Source organism: Ananas comosus, linkage group 16 (assembly GCF_001540865.1).
Source record: "Ananas comosus cultivar F153 linkage group 16, ASM154086v1, whole genome shotgun sequence".
In the NCBI taxonomy this organism is placed as follows: domain Eukaryota; kingdom Viridiplantae; phylum Streptophyta; class Magnoliopsida; order Poales; family Bromeliaceae; genus Ananas; species Ananas comosus.
In genome coordinates, this window is record NC_033636.1 from 1,887,190 (window position 1) to 1,912,791 (window position 25,602).

The 25,602-nt window shown below is 36.3% G+C and overlaps 1 protein-coding gene and 1 long non-coding RNA gene across 2 annotated transcripts; both read left to right on the forward strand.

Annotated features, from left to right (window-relative positions):
* LOC109722575 lies at positions 409–24,856 on the forward strand. Its single transcript, XM_020250669.1, has 6 exons — positions 409–625; positions 13,671–14,108; positions 19,348–19,547; positions 20,406–20,875; positions 21,125–21,208; positions 24,575–24,856. The coding sequence occupies exons 1-5, from the start codon at positions 409–411 to the stop codon at positions 21,162–21,164; spliced, it is 1,365 nt and encodes a 454-aa protein (XP_020106258.1). The 3' UTR covers positions 21,165–21,208; positions 24,575–24,856.
* On the forward strand, positions 16,978–18,778 carry LOC109722567. Its single transcript, XR_002219507.1, has 2 exons — positions 16,978–18,087; positions 18,193–18,778. It is a non-coding gene; the product is annotated as an uncharacterized LOC109722567 (long non-coding RNA).

The following is a 25,602-nucleotide window of genomic DNA, read 5'->3' on the forward strand; positions in this document are numbered from 1 at the left end:
AAAAACAAGAATATATAATTGTGAAGTTTTGAAGGATGCAGAAATTTCTATCGTGTACTGCAGGGAGTCAGAAAAAATTCTGTAATGCACCGGTAATATTAGTTACATGGTATTTTCAATCAATCAAATCAAATAGTTTCGTTTAGAGTTATTCGTCCCATTATGATAGAAAATATTTGGCCGATTTGCATAAAAAATCCACTAATTTTGGGTTTTTGCAAAAGTGGGCCACCTTTTTCGTTTTTGCAGATTCGGTCTGATTTTTCAGCAAACTGACCAAAATGCCCTTCTACCTTTTTCTCTCTCCTTTTTTTTTGTCATTCTTTTTTTCTTTTCTCTTCCCAGAGAGCGGCGGAGGCGGAAACGCCACCCCCTGCCCCGGCGACGTCGCCCTCACCCGCTCCGGCGATGTCGTCGGCAACAAGCCCGTCTCCCCTGCCTCGACCCGAATCCTCCGACCTTGCTGAGGCCGCGCCGCCACCCTCTTCTCCACTAGGGCAAGGCGACGTTGAGACGCAAGCTCTTCTTCTCTACTACGCGTCGGAAGGCCGAGATGTCGTCGGAGGCGGCGACATCACCTCCGACGATGTCGCGATGGTTGCGATAGAAAACAAGGGAGGAAGAGGTGGTGACAAAAAAAAATTATAGAAAAAAAATAAGAATAATAAAAATAAAAATAAAAATTATTTTGTCTATTTTAAAGATTAAAAAATGTAGGAGAAAAAAAAGATGATGAGAATTGCACTCTTAAAATAAAATTACACTGTTTTAAACAAAATTTACATTGTTTTAAAGAAAATTGCACTATTTGATATAAAAATTACACTTTTTTGAAATAAATTTTACACTCTTTAGGCCCAGGTTGCACCATTTAGAAAAATTTTACACTACTTTTTTTTTCCTCTTTCTTCTCTTCTTCTTCTTCTTNGAATCAGAGTCGCACACGGTGCAGATTCGAGTCAACAACCATGCCACCGAGATCCGAGTCTCGGTCTACACTGCAATCCGAATCGTGGTCCATGTCGTCATAAATAATTTGGCCCCTATTTGGCCCCTTTGCAATCTTTATAAGAGCCATACTATTAGAACGTCTCAGATCCTATGGAATAAGGGTCGGTTTCCACTTGATACGACCACAAGTCGCTAAGGCACCAAGTAAAAAAAAAACTGATTGGCATTAGGAAAAAGATGATGAACAGCACGACTTCTATAAAAGCTGCATACGATGTTTAATATTATCAACCTATGTCTCTGATACCAATTGATAGACTTTATAGGTATGTAAAAACAAAACCAAAAATAAATACATACCAAAATTCATGATCAAAACAAAAATATAAGATAACTCACAGAAAGCCATAGAGAAGAAATTCTTGATCAATCTTGCGGAAGCGTGAAGTCCGGCTATGGTCTGAAAGTCACCAACCGAACTTGGATGATTTGGTTTCTCCCCCTGTCTCAGACACTCTACCGTATGGTGTGGAACCGATGGAATTCTTCACCAGAATGCGTATGAGAATGTGGCAGAACCAATACCCCTTTATATAGAGTCCAGATCGACTTCCCATCAAAGTCTGATTAGGATTCTATTTAAATCTGAAATAGATGGGATAGGGATAAAATATACCATATCAAGTAGTTCTAAATCTGTTAGGATTGACCTTTATCTATAGCAAATCCTAAATTAAATATGATTAATTAGGCAACAATATATGGTAATCCTAACAATAAAAACTGGTGGAATGGTGTAAAAAAAAAAAAAATGAAAGAGGAAGAGATGGAGAAGAAGAAATTGTGCAATTTTTAGCGAAATAGTGCAAAATTGGGCGAAATAGTGCAAAATTAGACGAAATGGTGCAATTTTGGGCGAAATTGCACCATTTCTCCTTTTTCTTCTTCCCCTCTACTAGGCCGGATCGCAGGTGCCTTTGCAGCACTTGAATGGCGTCGTGCAGGGACTCCGCGCGTGACGTCGCCGACCCGGACGACAACGCCTGCGACGAGAATTGCGACGAGTCGAACTCCGAGGACATGTGCTCTCGCGGCACCCGAGCATCCTCTTCCACCTACTGTCGCTCCGCTCCGCCGCCTCCTCCCTCTCCCTCTTCCTCGCCTCGCTCCGCCGCCTCCCTCCTCTCCTCACTCCGCCACGCCCGCTTTGACCTTTTAAAAAAAAGAATGAGAAAAAAAGGAGCGGTGCGGCGGCGGAGCGGTGTTGGGGGTAGGTGCTGGGTGCCGCGGAGCCGCGCGAGGCGGGTGCGGCTGAGGCAAAGAGGTTGGTGGCGGGGTGGCAGAACTTGGCGTACATGAGGAAGAGGAAGAAGAAGAAGAAGAAAAAGAGGGAAAAAAAAGAAGAAGGAAGCTTCTCCTGCAGGAAGAAGAAAAAAGAGAAAGAGGAAAAAAAAAAGAAAAAAGAAAACTGTTCCTGCAGGAGAAAGAAGAAAAAGAAGAAGAAGAGAAGAAAGAGGAAAAAAAAAAAGAAGAAAAGAAATAGTGTAAAATTTTTCTAAATGGTGCAATCTTGATCTAAAGAGTGTAAAATCTATTTCAAAAGAGTGTAATTTTTATATCAAATAGTCCAATTTTTTTAAAAACAGTGTAAATTTTTTTTTAAAACAGTGTAATTTTATTTTGAGAGTGCAATTCTCATCATCTTCTTCCTTCTCCTATATTTTTTTAATCTTTTCTGTAGAAAAAATAATTTTTATTTTTATTTTTATTATTCTTATTTTTTTATATATATATATATATATATTTTTGTCGCCACCTCTCCCTCCCTTGCTTTCTATCGCAACCACCGCGACGTCGTCGGAGGTGATCTCGCCGCCTCCGACGACGTCTCGATGTTCCGACGCGTGGTGGAGAAGAAGTGCATGCGTCTCAACGTCGCCGTGCCCTAGTGGAGAAGAGGATGGCGGCACGGCCTAAGCAGAGTCGGAGGATTCGGTCGAGGCAGGGGAGAGGGGCTCGTTGCCGGCGACGTCGCCGGAGCGGGCGAGGGCAACGTCGCTGGGGCAGGGGTGGTGTTTCCGCCTCTATTGCTCTCTGGGAAGAGAAATGAAAAAAGAACGACAAAAAAAAAAGAAGAAAGAGAAAAAGGTACAAGGGCATTTTGGTCAGTTTGCTGAAAAATCGGACTGAATCTGCAAAAACAAAAAAGGTGGCCCACTTTTGCAAAAGCCCAAAATTAGTGAATTTTTTATACAAATTGGCCAAAATATTTCTATTATATTTTTTGAAAATAAGAAATGTGATTAGCTTATCTATTAAACATAATGAATCCACAATATTTCTTGCCACGTGGCAAGAAACCCTTCATTCTTAGGTTAATAGATAGATAATCTATACCTATACATATTCTATTAATCCCAAATAACGTGTTAATTCTCTCTCCTTTAATTCTCACTGTATTAGGCATCTCTTCATCTCCCCCACCCCTCTCCTCTCTGGTATATCTATTAATGTTTCATGAATTAATGGTAATCTACATTAACGTTTCATCAATTAATGGTAATTATAATCATAATTGATTAGTCTACCAACTTTGAATACATTTTTGTCTTTTCATAGTCACCATTTCATTCTTTTATTATTTTGCTAATTTTTTTTTTTATTTGAGATTGATTTTTCAGATGAATCAATTACTTCTTGTGAAAGAAAAAAAGTCATTTTCATGAATTCATTCTTTTTTTTTTATATATGTACCTTTTGATTTTTCTATTTTGGGTGTTAATTTGATGGGGTTTATGTGATTTGCAGGCCTAAGCTGAGAAGTTTGGATCCTTTTCTTCTCCTGGATAAGTTTGAAGATATTTTGGTTTCTAGAAAGATGTGAAAACCTTTTTTTTTTTCCGATTTGGATAAAAAATTTAGAATTTTTATCATTAAATTCTTCTAAATTTTGCTTGATTTTTCTCAACTGTTCCTTTTCTTTTAAGTTGGGGCTTTTTTTTCGTTTGAATTACAATTTGTTTTGTTGCAGTTTCTCCTCCCGCTGGGTTTCCTAATCACCCTCATAGAAGTTGGTTTTGAAAAATCACAACTTTTTATCCATGGTCTTTTGTTATAGGGTATTTGCTTCTGCTCAGGTGTTGTTTTGTTTAATTATGTTTTTTTTTTTTTTCAGGATTTAAGACTGTTACATACATGTTAGAGGTAACTCAAGTTACACATCTCTGTTATAATTCAGATTGGTTTGTAGTAGATGCTCATGAGATATTCTGTGGGGTTTCAGGGTTCATTCACTCATCAAAATTTCGCCAGGCATAAGGGCACAATTGGGTCCGGAGATGTACAGGTTTGGCTTTGTTTGGCTTTTTTTTAATATTAAAAAAAAATTGGTAAAAATATTTACTGAGAGATCCTCTATAGGCCATTTGAAATAGGCCCTCAATTTTATTTAATTTTCAATTAACACTCACTTGAACTTGTAACAATTTTTTTTATTTGAGTTGTTATGTGTAATCAAATTGTAAATTTTGTATTTGTCCTTTCTTATAATCTTATTATTTTTTTCACTAAACTATTGAGTTTGATTATATAGATTGTTGAGTTAATAAGTATGAAAATGTCATCTTTAATAGTTTTTTAATCGCATCTCTATATACAAATCATCTTGCGACGATCCCCATTTAAAAAAACAAAGTTTGGACATTCATCTGGCTGTAGCTCGGAAAGTATTCCTTTCTAGATACTGAGAGAAAGATCTCTTTATAAGTCAAATACTTTTTCTATGAACACTTTCGCTCACAAGTCGGCCTTATATCTTCTAATGTTACCTTTGAAGGTTCCATTTTTAATTTTAAAATCCCACTTCACTCCTACGGGTTTAATCCTTAGGATAACTCAACAACGTCCCATACCTGTATTGTGGTTCGTGCGATTCAATCCATCATTCATGGCCATCTTTACCATTCCGTAAATTACTGCTATTTATAGTTCGGAAAAACTAAGAGGATTCATTCTAACTCTAGCCATTCTTTATAGAGATAGACAATATAATACTGGATATAGCCAGTCTTTCGCTTGGCTGAGAATTTCTTATCTATCGATTATCCACATGTACATCTTGATGTGAATTATTCATATGACATTGTTGGTATGTGAATTATCACGTAGGTTCACAATGAATTTTGTGTTCCAAACGACCTTGTTGTTCTACTGGAATAGGCAACCTCACAAAATCGTGAAAGGATTTAATAGTGCGTCTGATATGGACAAGAATTCGAGAATGCCTTGAATTTCTCAAAATTCATATGAATCGAGGTTAGAAGCTCCATCGGAATTGCACCTATCCATCAATAACCGAGCGTTTTGTTTGCAATCTTTAATAAGGAAGTGATGGACGAGTAATAACTTATACCCCTTGATCTTCGAATAACCAATAAAATTTCTGATATGATTCTGAATCAATTCACTTTATTTGTGGATCATTACAATTTTCGGTCTCGAGCCTGATATACCTCATGTATGAAAATATCTTAAGCTGGTTTCTACCTGTCCAAAGCCAAAAGGAGTCTTAAGCTGAAGCCTTTAGTAGAGGACCCGATTAAGAATATAATGCAAATTTTGAGTGTCTCATCACAATGATATCGGAACGCGCTAAAATTACGAATATACTCCTGAGGCATAATACAATTAATGTGAGGTTCCTCGTCAGCAACACCATTCTTGATAGGTGTCCTTGGCATATGTGTAATAGTGAAAACAATTCCCACTGCTCCAGAATACTTTAGCAAAAGCCGCCTAAGAATTTGGCCTTTATCTGTTCATTGTCTACCAAGAATATTCACCACCCCGTATCTTGATCTACTATCTTTTTCCGTCTTCTCAGAAGTTGAACTCTATCTTCAGCTTATTGCCTTAAATGCATCTAATGCTTTAGAAAAAAAGAATTTTTTTTTTTTTGAAGCCAAGTTAGAGGATACTATATGCGAGTATGTCATCAGTAAATGTGAGAAAAAAGTTCTATGGCCAGAATTGATTATCGAGAAAGCGTCCGCCATATATCGGTATAAATCAATCTAATGTTCCCATCACATCTATTTAGCAGCTTTAGAAAAAGGTTTTGGTATGCTTTCCCTTTGCAGTCTACACACCTTCAAAGTCAGAGAATGTCACAAATCATTCTAAATGCTTCTCTGATTAATCTTTGTGATTCTCTTGTTTGTGAGATGTGATCTAACCTGCTTATAGCCACAACATGGTGACTTTTTATTATTAATGCCTCACGTTTTGATCAACATTTCCGGCATATGAGAATGCATTTTTACTAAATGAATCATCTAAAAATAATTTATATAGATTAATTTGCCAAAACACCAGAGGCCAACTATTGTAATTTTATAAGATAGGAAGAAAACTTTATTATTAAAATGAAACTATATCCCAATCCAAACAAGTTCGAAATAGAAATTAAATTCTTCCTAAAAAAATTTGGAAATATAATATCTTCTAAATCCAAAATTATGATAGTAGAAAAGAATCAATCTAAAATTTCTAGTAAGTTCTATTTTAGTTTGGGATCTTTCAGCGTATAGTATAGTGCTTCAACTTTACTGGATTATTTCTCGTTTGATTCTGAAATCCCTGCACGGAAATTCCCAGTGGCAATGTGCATCAAGTATGTAGATTGGAACAAGAAACTACAATGCAACTCATGCTTCAACAACTAGAAATTTACCTTTGTTCTCGGAGGCATTTTGAATACTTTGAGATCCTCTTTATATGAACCCCTTTTTCTTGATAAAAGAAATACTTGGAGTTCAATACATTGATGGCCTTGTAGCCAAGAATGCCGAACTTCCTTTACTTTCTTTTGAGTCATTCTTGTCCTTACCATTCTAGACGTTTATGTCTCTTTGAAAACAAAGTCTAACTTGCAATTTTGTGTCTCTGTATTAATCTTGGTTTTATTTTTTCCACATGGTCAAGCAATCATTAATGACCATTATATCTTGATGATGGTTATAAGATATCTGAAAAGCAGTCGATTCAGATGCAAAGAATTTAAAATAAGCTGCACTAAGAATGAATCAGAGATGTTACTCAAGTGCGGATGAGTCCCGCCTGCCCAATATCTGCATTTCCATAATGATGCTTGACCGAATGATGCCATTTCGGAAAGATTCGTGGAGAATTTAATACCATTAGGTGTGCAACGACTTTATTCGGAGTGACAAATTGATTCCTCAATGGCTTTTAGATGTCTTTGTGCTTTATCATATTTGGGATTTATCCCCTTAGCTTTTTGATACCTTTGACTTTATGAGCTCAAAACTTTTAAGATGGTGGGATCGCTCCCATTTGCGCGAATTCCTGGACTGTGGAGCTCATTGGCCCGACTATCTTAGGCGTTGTTCAGCACGTACGAGCCAAATATAAAAATCATATAGCCCAAAGAAATGATCTGTTCTTCACTCGTCGAATATTAGCCATTAGTAGTATAGAAATAAATTCACAATAGGGAAAAAAAATATGGAGTGCATAGCTGAAAGCATTTTTGTCAATTAAAATACCACACATAAAGATTACCACACCAAAATTAGAAAAATACACTTATAATGACATACAACCCCTCTGGAGCATAGTATAGTTATAATTTTCATTTCATTCTTTATGCATAGTTTATATGACATCACAACCCTTCGGTTGGGAGCAGAGTTATGTAGCATAAATATGCCCCCAATCTTTTGTTAAGATAATTTTAACTTCTGTAGGTCTGTGATAATCTCAAAATTTCCCATATGAAGACAATTGTCAGTTTATGCCAGGCAAATTTCTTTACAAACGAAGTTATAACCGAACAAACATTAATCCTACACCATCCAGTTTTACTTATTCAGACTCCTTTGGAGCAGACTAAATAATATTAGGGTGCAATTTCTGCCCTATGCACATCTTAAAGCAATTAATTTATCTTTTCTTCCGGTCGGGGACTCCTTTGCTTGCACAACCGACAGATTTGAAGTAATAAAATATCGACTCTAGCTGCTTGCCAATGATTGACATGAAAATTATTCGAAGCGCTACTTTAAAGAAATTAAATTATTAGTTTTTATAAATTAGGCCCGCTTGCTGCCACCGAACTATCGAAATAATAATTAATTAATCTCTGCCGGCCCAAATATAAATAATCGAAAACAATTATAAGATTATTAATTGTCATGTCATCCGCGTCAAATAAGAATATGTGCTGATAATTTATAAATAATATCGCAATTTAAATTTTAAAACTATATATTCTAATTGACAAAATATAATTAACTTGATAAGAAGTCAACAAAATTTGATGTTGAAACAAAACATATGCGCTCACAAGCACGTTTCATACAAAGGTCAATAGTCAACATTAAATTAATGACACGAATAATATAAAACGACCAAAATTGCAAATAATACAAAAGAACAAGTAATGACTCCTCTAATTTAGCAATTTGTCCCTTAAGTTTCAGTATTGCACGCAAAAAGCCCCGAAGATACACCCAACGTTTGCAAATTAAAAAAGTTAACAGTTAAGCAATATAAGCCACTAAGCGCCTGTTCATCTTCTCACAAAAATTTAAACCTACTTTCACATGAGCTTAAGGGTGGCGTTTGGTTCGCCCGCTATCTTTAAAATTAACTAGTAAATCCAATGGAGATAAAAAATATGGCGGTTTGGCTAAACGCACTAGAGTTCTAAAGGGTAATATTGGATTCACTGGGAATAAGTCACCTAAAGTAGCTAATCATCATTCCCTTGAGGGATTAGGGTAAGGTATCCCTCAGTATTAATCAGCATGGGTAATCATTAATTATGTCGAATTCTTTTTTTCTTTCCTACCCGCGTTAATTGATATTATTTTTTAATTACACTCTAACTATATCGCTCTCTAAACTTATTTTTCTCTCTAAAATTCAACTTTATTTTTTCCTCTAACTAATGCTCTCTGCTCTCATCTCTTTATTAAAATGTCAACTCTTACTCACTCCCTCTAATTTTCGACTATATTTTTCTTTTTATTTTGTTTCATATTATGCTGCTCTCTCTCTAACTTTATATCTCTCTCCCTTTTTTCTGAAAAAAGAATATTGTGAAACTGTTTCTGGTCACTTATTAAAATAAATAAATAAATTAATTAATTAATTGTACTATATTTTTGTAATATTAATAACATGGAGCTATTAATATTACCGCATAATCGGAACCAAACACCAGCGATCCACATTCTTAGTATTAGGATGAAATTGGAATAAGATTCCGATATTCTTATTCCTATATCTTTTCAGAATGCGAACCAAAACGCAACCTTAGATCATAGTAACATGCTCAATATTAATAAGCATGGGATCTGATCCCGTGTGCTTTCTCATCCACGCTTATCGCCCGACCTAGTTTCCGGATCGACTGCCGGATTAATCAGACATCAGAGTCGCACACGCCTGCAGATTCGAGTCAACAACCAGCGCCGAATCGAGTCTCGGTTTACAACTGCAATCCGAATCTGGTCAGTCGTCATAAAGTAATTTCCCTATTTGGCCTTTGTCAATCTTTATTAAGAGCACATACTATTAGAACGTCTCAGATCCTATGGAATACAGGAGTCGTTTCACTTGCTGCATGACGACACAAGTCGCATAAGGCACCAAGCTAAAAAAAGCTGATTAGCACTAGGCAAATATTGATGAACAGCACACTTCTATAAAGCTGACATACGATGTTATTAATATTTATGCAAACTATGTCTCTAAATACACATATGATTAACTTTTAGCGTAGTAAAAACAAAAACCAAAAATAAATACATACAAATCATGATCAAAACAAAAATATAAGATAATCACAGAAAGACATAGAGAAGAATTCTGGGATCATCTTGCCGAAGCGTGAAGTCGGTATGGTAATTGAAAAGTCACCAACCGAACGGATGATTTGATTCTCCCATGTTCAGACACTCTATCGTATAGTTGGAACCGATGCGTAATTCTTCACCAGAATGGTATGAGAATTTGCAGAACCAATACCCTTTTATAATAGAGTTCCCAGATCGCTTGCCCATCAAAGTCTGATTAGGATTCATATTTAAATTGAAATAGGTATGGATAGGATAAAATAAATACCAGATCAATTAGTTCTAATATTCTGTTAGATTTTGACCTTTATCTATAGCTAAAATCCTAAATGAAATATGATTAATAGCAACAATATATGGTAATGGAGACAATAAAAGCACTGGTGGAATGTTATAAAAAAAAAAAAATGAAAGGAGAAGAGATGGCAGAGAAGAAATTGTGCATATTTTAGCAAGAATAGCTGCAAAATGGCGAATGATTGCCCAAAATTAGACGAAATGGCAATTTGCCGCGCCGCGAAATTGCACCATTTCTCCTTTTTCTTTTCCCCTTAATAGTCCGGATCCAGGTGCTTGGCACACGAATGCGGTCTGTGCAGGGACGTCCGCGCTGTGACGTCGGCGACCCGGACGGAAATCCTGCGCGAGTAATCTGCGACGAGTTGAACTCCGAGGCATGATCCTCTCGCGGCACCCGGCAATTCATCTTCACCTTACTGTGTCGCTCCCTCCGTCCGCCGTACTCCCTTTCGCCTTTCTCGTAAGGTATAAATGATAGACTTTATAGGTATGTAAAAACAAAACCGAAAATAAATACATACCAAAATTCAGGATCAAAACAAAAATATAAGATAACTCACAGAGAGCCATAGAGAAGAAATTCTTGATCAATCTTGCGGAAGCGTGAAGTCCGGCTATGGTCTGAAAGTCACGAACCGAACTTGGGTGATTTGGTTTCTCCCCCTGTCTCAGGCACTCTACCGTATAGTGTGGAACCGATGGTAATTCTTCACCAGAATGCGTACGAGAAGGTCGCAGGACCAATACCCCTTTATATAGAGTCCAGATCGACTTCCCATCAAAGTCTGATTAGGATTCTATTTAAATCTGAAATAGATGGGATAGGGATAAAATATACCATATCAAGTAGTTCTAAATCTGTTAGGATTGACCTTTATCTATAGCAAATCCTAAATTAAATATGATTAATTAGGCAACAATATATGGAAATCCTAACAATCTCCCACTTGGCTCATATTAATCATATTCCATTAATGGATTTTCTATACTCCAATCTTTATTGCGCATTATTAGAAACTTTATGGTCAAATACTTTAGAACTCACTTGATCTTTAGCTCAAACTAAAAGACTACAATGATAGGAATTATGGTGGTCCACATCTTCATAACGAAATTTTCCTTCCATAATTACCGTATCATCTTCATCTCCTAGCCGAGTACTTTATATGGCAAAACTTTATGAATGAACTTAAACTATATGTTCATTCGTTAATAGACGAAACTTTATGTCTATTAAATGGTCCAACACAGCTGCATTAAACTTTATTGAAAAAAAATAGATGTTACAAATTTATACATCAAAAGAACTAATCAAACCCATAACTTTAACACGATCTGTATATGACTCAGGTGCCGGCCCCTTGGTCATTGGGTTTGCAATCATACACTTGGTACTGATGTATTCAATTGAATATAACCTTCATCTATCTTCTCTCTCACAATAAGATATTCGGTGTCCAAGTGTTTACACCCTGCTGTAATCTTATTGTTATTGGCAAAGGAAACCGCAGCTGAACTATCACAGAAAATCTTTATTGGATAAATACCGAAGTCCACAATTCTTAAGTCTGTGATAAAATTCCTAAGCCAAAAAATTTGTGATGTGGTATCGTAACATGCAATATGATCCAAAGTTCATTTCAAATACCTCATAACCTTTTAGCAGCCTTCCAATGCTCCATATCTGGATTACTTTGATATCTGCCAAGTAATCCAACGGCAAAAGCAATATCCGGACGTGTGCACAGTTGTGCATACACAAGACTATCAACTGTAGAGGCATAGGATATGTTTTTCATCTGTTCAATTTCTAATTGGTTCTAGAGACACTAAAAAGTATTAAGTTATCCCCTTTCTGGACAGGAGCAACACTGAGCTCATATGCAATAGCCCAAGATCATTACTGGCAAGCAAAATATCATCAATATAAAGGACTAATAAAATTATTTTACTCCCACTAACCTTTAGATAAATACATTGATCAACAATATTTTCCTTAAAACCAAAAGTCAAAATAGTTTGTTTAAATTTTAAATACCATTGTCGGGAGGCCTGCTTTAGTCCATATATTGATTTCTTTAATTTGCATACCAAATGCTCCTTTCCCTTTTGCGAGAATCCTTCATATTGATTCATATACACATCTTCTTGGAGATCCCCATTTAAAAAAACAGTTTTGACATTCATCTGGTGTAGCTCGGAAAGATTCCTTTCTAGATACTGAAGAGAAAGTCTCTTTATAGTCAATACCTTCTTTCTGAGTGAACCCTTTCGCCACAAGTCGGGCCTTATATCTCTCTATGTTACCTTTGAAGTTCCATTTAATTTTATAAACCCACTTGCATCCTACGGGTTTAACTCCTATAGGTAACTCAACAAGATCCCATACCTTATTGTGGTTCGTGCATTCAATCTCATCATTCATGGCATTGTACCATTCCGTAGAATTACTGCTATTTATAGTTTCGGAAAAACTAAGAGGATCATCTAAACTCTAGCCATTCTCATAGAGATAGACAATATAATTACTGGATATAGCCAGTCTTTTCTGTCTTGAGAATCTTCTTAAATCTATCTGATTATCCACATGTACATCTTGATGTGAATTATTCACTTGTACATTTGATGTGAATTATCAACGATAGGTTCACAATGATTTTGTGGTTCCAAAACGACTTGTTGTTCTACTGGAATAGGAACCCTCAAATCGTGAAAGATAATAGTGGGTCTGTCATGTACAGAATTCGAATGCTCTTGAATTTCCTCAAATTCAATGAATCGAGGTTCAGAGCTCCCACTAATTGCACTATCCTCAATAAACCGAGCTGTTTTAGTTTCTGCAATCTTTATAGGAAGTGATGGACAGTAAAACTTATACCCCTTGGATCTTTCTGAATAACCAATAAAATATCCTGATATGATTCTAGAATCCAATTTCTTTATTTGTGGATCATACAATTTGGTCTCAGCTTGATAACCTCATGTATGAAAATATCTTAAGCTGGGTTTCCTACCTGTCCAAAGCTCAAAAGGAGTCTTAGTGACAGCTTTAGTAGGGACCCGATTAAGAATATACATGGCAATTTTGAGTGTCTCACTCCACAATGATATCGGAAGCGTAAAATTACTAATCATACTCCTGAGCATATCAATTAATGTGCGGTTCCTTCTTTCAGCAACACCATTCTGATAAGGTGTCCCTGGCATAGTGTACTATGGAACAATTCCGCACTGCTCCAGAAACTTAGCAAAAGGCCCAAGAATTTGGCCTTTATCTGTTTGTCTACCAAAATATTCACCACCCCTATCTGATCTGACTACTTTTATCCTCTTCTCGAGTTGATACTCTACTTCAGCCTTATATGCCTTAAAGGCATCTAATGCTTTAGAATTTTTTTTTTTTTAAGCAAGTAGAGATAGCCATATCGAGAGTAGTCNAGTTTGATTATATAGATTGTTGAGTTAATAAGTATGAAAATATCATCTTTAATAATTTTTTACCAAATTTTGGCGACCATTTAAACTAATATTAATTAGTTTATAGAAATAATGATTGTTTCGATAATATCTACCTGCCGCATCGCACGGGTAACTACACTAGTAATGAACGATACGGTGCTAGTGTGATTCCTCGAGAGGATCCTAATTGCTGCCCTCCAACGCCTATACAGGCTGTTGTTTCTGTCAGCCAAAATGGACGGTTGAAGCACTTCGGGCTGTGGCATCACCTTCCAGACGGACGCTGCGGCGAGGCGGAGGAGAGACGGACGGGGAGAATGATTTTAAGGTCTGCCGTAGCATCGCCGCCGCTGCTGCCGCCGCCGGCGGTGAGGGGTCGTCCGGCGCCGTCCGTAGGGCGCAGGAAGACGGCGCCCTCCGTGGTCGCTTGCGGTAACCACGACCTAACCCGAACGCAGGAGCTGCGGACCCAAATCCACCAACTCCACTCCGAAGCCGAGCTAATACGATCCAAAGGTACTTACAATCTCTCTCTCTCTCTCTCTCTCTCTCTCTCTCTCGTCTATTTGGTTTTCAGCAATCATTTTCTCTGATACAGAATGTTAAATATAAAAATGTTTAAACACCGTTCTCTAACAGCTTAAGCTTTTAGAGTACAACGGTTGTTTCACATGGTATCAGAGCCGGAGGTCCTGAGTTCGAGTCACGCCAGGCTCCTAACATATTAATTTCCTCCCATTTAATTCAAGCCCACGTCATGGGCCGATTAGAAAGTCTCGAGCCCAGACGTGAGGGGGAGTGTTAAATATAAAACTATTTAAACACCGTTCTCTAACAGCTTAAGCTTTTAGAGTACAACGGTTGTTTCACACAGAATGCTGGCAGTTTCTGTACTCATTTTGAATTGGGGATCATAAGCACTAACCAACTATTTCAAAAGCAGGTGTGCCTGATACGAAGGGCACGTCCATCGTACTTACGGGTTCAGCCATAGCATTCATAAGTTTCAACTTGACTCAATCCATCTGGACGTTAGGTCTATTAGTGGATCTCTTGCCGTTAATTCTATTGAGGACCGCAGCCCCGCTCAACTTATTCGGCTTATCCAACTCAATTTATTAGTCCCATAGGCTTATTGTCGCAGGGCAGAAATTTGGACCTATTTTAGCCTGTAATAAATAGCCAATATAAAGTTCTCCCTTTTGATTCTGTTTCACTCTTGGCCCTATCAGAATGTCTCGAGTCTAGGCGCGAAGAGTAATGTTGAATGTAAGTATTAAGATCACCATTCTCTGGTAGCTTAAGTTTTTGAAGAATAGTAGTTATTTTACATTATTTAACACTGGCTAGCTAGTTTAATATTGTAATTTAAAATATTGAATGTAGAAAATGTAGAGGTTAAAAAGGACAAAAGCACGGAAGACCCTTTTATAAAGAGAACTACCTAATCTTTAGAAGTTCTGTAACCTTTGGTTTATTTGATTTGAGCCCTTCTGTTACAGAATTTGGATGCATCGTTTATCTTAACAGACTAGATTAGAGTATCTCACGTGAGTGTATTCTCATTAAAGCAAGTAGTGCTTCATGTGCCTGTATTTAGTAACGGATTAGCCATCAAATAGTTCAAATTAGACGAACTGAGAACTTATATAACAAAATTAATATGCTTTTGAAAGGTGGGAGTCATATAGTTCAGATAAGTTCCATGCATTTTCACCAAAAGAAAACTGTAGGTAGGTAATACAATTTAACAGGTACAATTGCGTGGAGGCAACTGAATTCTTGGATATTTGCAAATAGGTATTCGAACTTTAGAAGTTTGCGATTTCAGTGCTTTGCTGTTTGTGATAATTTCAGGAAATTATGTCTTGACTGCACTTATACATCCACACCACGCTTAGAATGTCCCTCCATCCTGTTTCATAAACTTCAATAGAACCATTCAAAAGTTTGTTAGACGAATGGCTATAATCCCTTAGGTGGTAGAGATGAAAATTACGAATGCATAGGTGTAAGCGACAATTTCTCTACTTGTTGGCGATAGCGATGAGTAACTAAAACCGAAATTTCATAAATGTTAGATCATAAAATCCAAACTTTTAAAGTTCAAGTATCTATTTGCAAATACCATATTTCTTTTTCTCTTTTTCTTTCTTTCTTTTTTTTTTATAAATCGATACGATCTTTATAAGGCTCCTCTTCTGAATGAAATTGAATGGGGTCCATAGAAACCATATCTTCATCCATAGGACCCCAAGTGCCTGAATCAATCAAAAGTCCGATTCTAACTGAACCATTTTTAAATGATATCCACATTGTTCACAAATAACTTATCTTAGAATTTTTGAAAATAAAGTTCTTTTTTAGAAAGATTACCGTTGTCTCTGTTTATGTTTTGGGTTGGAGTATAATCCTAAGGTTTGTTAAGAAAGGGGAAGAATGAAAGCTCAAGGATACTCCTTCCAAAGTATCAACTTACTTTAAACCCAAAAAAAGAAAATACCTCATTTTTCCCATGTAGCAAATTAATAAAAGTTATAGCTATTCTCTACCAAAAAAAAGGACAGTAACAAAAAGAGAGAAAGTATGGCGTTTGTACTTTGTAGCATCTCGTGGAAAGTGAGCATGCATTCTTTCAAATCCATAATGCATGCTCAAGGAGGCAAAGAGCCTCAAAATTCAAAATAATTCCAAAAATTGCAACCTAAGACCATAGTGGAAGATATGAGCTGATCCTCTACTTGTTGGAAAGCTCAAACACCTGTCACCTCCAACTAGGGATTGTTGAGGAAAATAAGCCTGCAGTCCTTCGTGATCTTGTGAAGGGCATCGACTGGAAGGGACGCAAACAAATCAATGTCAAACGGGGTAGAGGAGGCATCCAAGGGCAAGGACTGGTCGTTGGCCAAATGAAGGTGGGGACTGGAGGAAGTAGAGGAAGCTAGCATGGCAAAAATTTTCTTTTCGTGTGACCTCAATCGCGTAATTGGTCATGCTGCGGTAGGGGCCTGAGAACTTCTACGAGAACCGACCACTTCGCCAAAAGGAAGGACACCCCCTAATAGCTAGAAGGACTAACGGTGAGAGGCCAGGATAAGGCGGGGGAAGGAGGAGGAGGAAGATGAAGGGAAGTGACAAAGATGGAGGTGAAACATCCATGGTAATTAAAGGTTATGAATAAAGGAGAGGACTAGAGGTGGTAAGAGAAGTGGCCACAAGCGGCCATGAAGGAAAAGAGGGTGGGCTAGGGAATAAAGAGAGGGGCGGGAGGGGAGAATTAAACTAATAGTGATTTTAGCTTACAAAGTTATTGTATGTTTATATAGTTGAAATTAGGTTCGCTTAGTAACCTCTTTGATCTTAGAAACCGGAAGAACTAGTTAAAGTTAGATTTCTACCATTTATCATCTTCAAGTGCATCTTGAAGGAAAGGCCCGATAATCACAATTCTTAAAATATGACACGAATTGGATAATGTGCCAAAATTAAAGTAATTCTTAGTTTTAGATATATTCCTAGTTGAATATTGTGACGAGCACAAGACTATTTGAGCTCAAGTGCTCAAATAGGATAATCAATTTAAGATTAGAGCTGAGATAAAGTCAATGTTTCTATTTCCTTCCATATAAGAACCAAGAACATTGGACTATGTGATCCTAAATATTGTAGGTAGAAACAAATAGACATGCAGTCTCAATGTTCTGCTTAACGATTTTGTCTCCAAGTAATAATACTGTTTATATGTTTGTTTTCTGATAAATAAAGTACTGTTATAAATAGAATGTTTATTGTGCAATTATATTATTAGAGTTGAGGTGTAATTTGTTAAATCCGTTGTACTTAAATGGTTGAAGCAAATGGGAATTACTTGTGAGCATGATGCCAAGACATCCCTACTTTCTATGAAGGAATGCTGATCACAAGTTCGTATACACGAACCAAATTAAAGTATTGAAAGTGTAAGAGTCTAGGAGAACACATTTTTTCTTAGGTTGTATTGTAATGATGCTGATATCATGTAGGGAATATTCGGAAGAAGTTAAGTTCTTATGTTTGCTAGCCTTCCAAACTAAGTGTATGCTGAGTAATCATATGATATAACATTTACAAGGTCAGGCCATATCTACTTGTACAAGAATTATATGGAAAAAAAACCCTTGGTTAAATATGTTGCAATTTGGAAAGCATGAACCAACTTTAGGAAGCATGTAAGCACTTAAATCAATCTTTTAGTGATAGACTATATCTTCTTGTGAAAAACATGGATGAGGAATTGCTGTGATATTTTAAAAAAGGAAAACTCTCTATTATAAATATTGAAATTGGAAAACTGCTCATTAGGTTTACTGGTCAACCTAAGGATCCAAACCAATCAATGATCAAAACTTTTGAATCCTGTCCACAGTTTGCTGCCTAAACTGAGAGCCTAACTACAATCGACTGGTTTTCCCGTGGACTGTGCTAGTTGACCTATCTAGGTCGGCCAAGATTCAAGGTGATAGAGACAACACTGCAGAACAAGTAGAATAACTACGTGTACAGAAATTCAAGTACTTGGGTTTTAACACTTAAGACAATAACAAGAAGGATATCTGTGCAGGTTGAAGAAAAAAGATGATACCCAAAAACAAAAAAAGATGGAAAGGGATTTGGGCCCAGTCCAAAACAGTCGTTTTCTAAGAGAAGATTGCAACAGCATCCAAGACTGTTTAGGCATACTTATTGACTAACGGGGGATCTTACTAGGCAGTAATTCAGTAAATGATAAGTAAAAAGAAGAACAAGGTATCGAGAGGTTGTCTAATGAAATGCGGTGATACTGTCAAGAGTAGATTGCTTGCTCTTGTATGGAATGCACACATCCCAGACTTAAATCTGCCTGCACCCCTCCTAGGTTTTTGGTTTCTATTTATATTTTAATGTTCCTGCTTTGCTTACAGTTTTGAGTTGTATACTACAAAGGACTGCTCGAGCTATCCTTATATGTATGTGTGTGTGTATATACGACGAACAATTTATAAAAAATCTCATCTTGCATGCATAAATCTTGAACTTAATTAGCATTCTTTTACACTTCTAGGTAATTGCATTTTTTTTTATTTCCTTGTCTGGTTATTGCAAGAGCAGAACGATTTTAGTGCTGCTATATCTGAATGAACTTGACATGGAATCTGTGTTTTATTGTCTCCCGTCACTGGATTACTGATTTTTCACCTCTATAATTACCTTCTACCTTCCAAATTGTTTTATGCAAGTCCTGTTGTAGTAATATTCTTGAATTTGTTTTTGTTCTTCATACTATATTCTATCGGCTTCATCTCAAAATGTCTAGATCACCTAACCAGCTTGTAGAATCCTATCTACTAGTTTATTCGAAATATAACTCCATTGAATATTGGGAAGGAAATTTGCCTTTATTAATTGATGATGATGTGAGCTGCCTAGAAGTTTACCGCCTTCTGTCAAAAAGGGGGTTGTGAAGGCTTTAAATCAAGAGGTTTTCATGCTTCTATTGTAAATCGTCAAGATTATTCTAGATAGTTACTAGATTGATGTTGTTATTTAACGGGTGAATTAGTATTTTCCTTAGAATCAGAAGTATACTGGACTTTTGTAGACTGGTTTCCCACTCATCAATTTCTGTTATTTCTTCCAAGTTGTCATTAGGTTCCCCTGTAATTGTAGAAGCACAAGATTCGAGCTAATATTGTTGCTTATTATTCTTATTCCAGAAATTTGTCTTTTGTTATCCTAGCAAATAATGCAAGATTGAGACTTATGCGGTTGAGTGAGACAGCTGAGAATCTAAAGAGAAGAGCTGCCATGAGCGTCCTAGCTGGTAAAGAAGGTGATGCGAGGGAGCTACTTGTACAAAAGAAGAAGTTGATGCAAGCCTTGGAAAAATCAAAAAGCCGCATCGAGGTGCTTGATAAACTTTCGGCAAAAATTAATGAGGTAAAACTTGGATTATATTTTCAGTAAAAAAATTATGAGTTACTTTATATTTGTGTCAAATCGCAGAGAAATATATACCTGTATGAATGTTATCATAGTATCGACCACTCGTGGTAAATTGATCGATTACACCTTTTGCTGTTCTCGATTGTGCTCTTGTTGTTCATATTTTGTTAGATTTTCGTTGTTGCTTTTGCTTAAGAATTTACATAAGATCGAAGAGAAATATTTCAAGAGAATTCTGGGGCTTATTTATGATATTTTAACCCCAGCTCACGGGAACATCATTCATCTGCTACAGAGGCTTATCATTTCACCGCATATACTTTCCGAACCTTCCAGAACAAAGGCGCCAAAAACCCGTCTTTATATCTCCGATATTTGTTACTTGGAAAAAAAATGCTGCAACGTGTTGGCTTCTCGTGTTAGTGAGACTAATTGTTCTTGTTCTCTTTTACTTTAACAATCTAAAGTTATCCACTGAATGAAATCCTATTTTTATTTTATGGGATCCTTGTTTGGGTACCCCTTCCTATTCTAATTGTGACTTGTGCAAAACCACCTCTCAGTTATATTCACGAACTGGTGAAATTAGCTTTTGATAAAAGAAATCAAAATCATCTCATAATGTGTTGGAATGTCAAAATGTTTTGAGATTCAACATTTTTCTAGTCATTCCAATATTATAAATTTAACTTCCTTTAAGAGATTTTGCAAGGACCAAAACTGAACTGAATTCTTCTGTCTTTGCGTTTAACCTATTATTGCCTTTTTTTTATGTTCTTTGAGAACGAACCCATACCCATATTCCAGATCCCTAGCAATGTCATATCTTGGTTAAAAATTACCTGGTTTCAGGCAATTTCTCTGAAAGAAAGCAAGTTGATAGAACATGTCGCCATGCAACGTGAAATCACTCAGAAAGATTCCAGTCATCAGATTCGATACGCCCCCACTAAGTCTCATGTTGGTGAAGTTGCAGACAAAGCAAAGGATTCTCTGGCTGCTATCCTGCAATCAGCTGAAAATTACTCTGTTGAAGTGAGAAGTCATAGCGCAAATATTGCTGCCAACTTTGAGAAACAGGATTTTGATGCTTCTGAAAACTCCACAGATTCTGATATTGATAATGTGGTCGGCAGTTTAACCGGCCTATCGTCATATAGGGATTTGCTTGAACAAATTGACACGCAACTACATGTAGTGGTATCCAATATAGAAGAGTTCATGAGTACCGAATTATCAATACAAAGTGATCAGAATCAGATGAAAGACCAACTGCAGAAATTATCAGAAATTTTAAACAATGTACTCTGCATCAGAGGAAGGTTAGTCTTGACTAATATTTCCTTTTGTTTTTGCTGTTAACAATGCAGGTAGGAGTTGAAAGCCAAAACTCAAATATCTTTGCAATTTGAGTGTCACTTCATATTAAATTAAATTTGTGATGGTGAAGTCGAAAGACTTTTGTCTGCCTGATGTCATACTAATAGCATGAGAGAGGCCAATATGTGACAAACTAATGTAGAACCAGAATATACTTGGATATTTTGAAATTAAATTCTTAAATATTTCAGGATTGCAACCATCATGCAGACACTAACAGATAGCAGCTGAACCTCAAATTGTGCGAGCGGACAGGCGCGTAATGATATTAATGGGTATGTGTAAAATTCTCCCTGAATCTTCTAAATTATTTGTTGTTTTCTTGTTCTTCGAAAATATAAATGAATGGTAATGAGACTTGAAAAGTATAACATAAATTTGCAAATGTCGTAAACAATGCATTAACTCTTATACATGTCATGTAGCATGATGAAGGAAATGATCTATTGAGTTGTGTACAGGTTTAACATTTCGTCATATTAATAGCAAGGCAATTATCCCCTAGAGCACTTGAAGAGCAAAACAAACCAAACTCTTTGACAGGGATAATTAATTCAGCTATTGCCTCTACTTAGTAACACATTGTTTAGGCAAAACCAAATACTTTCTTCTATTGCGAAGGTATAGGTTGAGTCACAGGAAAATTCTAGTCCGCATTGTATTATTTGATGTGGAATGAAGATTTAGAATAACTAAAATTTGAACAATTTCTTGGAAAAGATTCAAATTCATCATGAAAAGCAGATAGATAATGATTTAATTAGATGCAGCTCCATACTAATCCTAATTTTTGTGTAATACTGTATTCTTTTATATTTACTTGTATAATCAAGAAAGGAAAACTTCAAATACCACCCCTGTGGTTTCGCACTTTTTCACTTTAGTACCCTGTGGTTTAAAATGCATCAATTTAGTACTCTGTGGTTTCATTTTTCTCTTTTTGTCGGCTCCTTTGTTAATATTTTGTTAAATTATATATAAAAAACTTCAGATACCCTACCTAGGTTTATCGAATATTCACTTTACTACCTTTTAGTTTTAACTTTATCACTGATTTTTTTTTCCTCCGTTAATATTTCATTAAATTATATACAAAAAACTTTAGATAACCTACCTAGGTTTATCGAATATTCACTTTACTACCCTTTAGTTTTAACTTTGTCACTGATTTAACGGAAAAAAATTAGCGAGATGGATAATAAAAAGAGAAAAATGAAACCACAGGGTACTAACTTGATACACTTTAAAGCACAGGGTACTTACTTGATACACTGTAAACCATAGGGTACTAAAGTGAGAAAGTGTGAAACCGCAGGGGCTAACTTGATACATTTTAAACCACAGGGTACTAAAGTGAGAAAGTGTGAAACCACAAGAGGGGTATTTGAAGTTTTCTCAATCAAGAATACAAAACAAGCAATTGTAATAACTAGCAGCCAACATTGACAATTTTTTAAGATAAACAAACCATTAGATAGTCTTTTGGCATCATAATGATGTAATTGGAAAAATCCATGAAACCACCATTTCCACTTGCATCAGATCCTATAATCTAAGCATTGAGCCTCTATTTTCATATTAATCTACCAAATTTATTGATGACTTGGAACCCTCTCTAGAAGGGATATTTAACTGGGTTAGTTAAAGCGGCTTGCTGGCGCAGAGAAGGAGAGAAGGGGGTTTATGCTTGAGATCGTTTAGCAATTCCAAACTATTTTTGCAATTAGGGGTCATATGCATGTTACTCAGGCTAGCGCACTGAAGAATTGAAATTATTTCCATTCAACCGAACACAATAAAGAGAAATTCACAACAGTGGAAAACAAAAGTAATTGATATGCATGTTCAAGTTGGGAGATCTATTTGGGCGTGATCCCTTTTTTGAGGCGCTTGAGGTGCTTAGCTAACCATTAACCCTCCCCTGTTGTGAAATAAACAAAGAAAGAAAGAAAAAAGGCTTTTAAGATCTTACACTTAACCTCTCACTGTTTGTGCAATTTGTAACTTGTTTTCATCATTGCTTTGTGAGAATATGGTGCTGAAAATATTTGACACGACTTATTTAATTTTAAAGTTTGGCAAATAAATAAATAAATATTATAAAATAAAGTTTAATATTAAGTAAATAGAATTTGGCTAGCGTAAGATGAGGCATGCACAAAGCACTTTACTAGAGAGGCAATTGCCCCTCCATGGCGAGGGTACCTGGCAAATCGATGTAGCGATACTACTCTCCTGGAACTCCTGAATCTCCTCTGTTGATACGGCTTAAAAGAAGTGCTAATTGGGTTGTATTCCGGCTTTAGGGGGTCTCAGTTGTCTAAATCTTGATATAAAATTGAAGAAAGTATATTTATACTAGCAAAGAAGATGAAAGAGTTTTTTGGATGAAGAGGTGAAGGCTTTCTGCCTCCATAGGCCTCTCCAATCTCCAATCAATAATGGTTTAAAAGATGTTAACGTTGAAATATACTTCTTGTTCATTATGCTGGCTTGAATTAAGGAGTAATACCCTCTAATATTCCTCCATTATTTTAAGCTATTGCCCCGGCCATGTATTAGATTGCATGCTTGGTTCAAAAGATTATCCTGGCTAATAAATAGCTTGAAAGCCTTTCTTCATCAGACAGAGATGTAGTACATGGGCCAGAGTATCCTACGTTCCACAAAACAAGATTGAATTTGGAGAGAAGAGGGAACATTTTTGGCCATTGAGAAGTATGATGTGTTTGAGAATGAGGTGTTATATGTTCTTGTATGGTACACTAGTGGAACAATGATAGAAGGGGATCAAGTTAACAAAGTGAACCAATATTGAGGGGGTTGAGTGTTTTTCTTTCTTTTAGCCTGTTTTTATAGTATTAAGTTGAAATGCTTCTAATAGCACCAAGGAATTGGTGTTTGTGAGTTTTTAGCTCTTGGATCCAAGACTTTGGCCATCGGATTGGAAGTTAAAAATGGTGGCTAATAATAGGCTGCCTATTGTGCATGACCCGAGGGCCAAAAAGTTAGATCCAAGGGCCAAAAAATGACAAGCACCAAATGCTTGGTGCCATTAGAAGCATACAAGCCAAACTCATATTTATATATCGGTTATGTTATGTATTTATCATATTCGTATCTAAATAACATATACCGCATAGTTGGTAACAAAGTAGTAAACACCCTCTGTGAACTCATCCCTACTAAATTATCTAGATATCTTCTGAGCTTATTCATAATCACCATTTTTAAGTCTCATTAGTACATGTATACCTTCTATGGCGTGACTATTAACTCTTCTTTACTTTGCACTTCACAAGGATGTAATGAGGAGATGGTCCTCTTCTTTTTTTTTTCTTTTTTTTTTTTCTTTTTTTGAGGAATTTACATCCAAATCATCGGATCAGTGTGAGTATAAAAAGATTCCTATTTACAAACTAGACTCTTGAATGTTAGATAAGAAAAAGCTTTTCTATTGCTATCAAAAGCCATTTAAAGTTTACTATTTCTTTTGTCTCCTTCCAATAATGAGAATATGTGGCCTTTCCAGATTTTTTGCTGTCTAGCGGATCAAATTGATCGCAATTGCTGCAAGATCATTCTCCAAGATCTTTCCTATTTCTTTGAGCTTATATATCAGAAATGCTGATTTACTGCAGGTCAATAAGAACAAGTCAAGAGTTGCAAAATAAATTGAATTTGGAAGGAGGGGGCGAAACAAATGAACATTGTTTCTCATTTATCGAGCTTCTGATTCTTATTTTCCAATCAGCACTGCAATGCATAAACCAGTAGAAAGGTCATGTTTAAATTAGAGTATAATATGTTTACATAAATGCATAGTAGCAATAATTGAACTTACAATTATAGTTTGTGTATTATAAAGCTTAATGCCAGGCTTTTTTTGCAATTGGCCCCCTGGAAAAAATTAATTTTAAAAATAGCCCAAGTAATTTTATATTTGCAAAAATGGCCCTAGCTCTGCTATGCAGGCGTCACGTTAGCGCCATGCGGGCAGGACTGGGTTAAGATAGTTAAGTTGAATACGGTGAATTATTCATTGTGTCTAAACAGGGTGAATGGTTCACCGTGTTTACTATGTGACTTACAGCAATACTGGTGGACTTGGTGGATATACGAAGGGCGCAGACTTAGTGGATATACGAAGGGCGGGGGTAATACATTAAACATGGGAAACCGTTTACCGTGTCTAGACACGGGGAACAGCTCACCGTGTTGAGACACGGTGAATGGTTCACCGTGTTCAGTAGAGTTACAGCACACTTACAATTAGCTTTGCACAATAAACGACTGAAATGCAACATCAACAACACAACAACAAATTCAATATAACAATACAAGAAATTCAACATCAACAATACAATAACAAATCCAACACAACAATAAATCCAACAGAACATCAATAGACACGGATACCATATCATCACAACAGAATATCAAAAATTAAAACAAGTTTTTCAACAATATAGAAAGTTCGATGTAATTTAAAATTTACAAAAATATAATGTCATGTTCTCCTCTTAGTCCCTCGACCACGTCTACCTACACATCCCCTACCACGACCGCGACCGCGACCACGATCAACAGCATGCTCATCAAAAAGGCTTTATGATCTCTAACTAATTGAGATGTTCGATAACAGCACCCTCAATAACTGGCTGAGTGT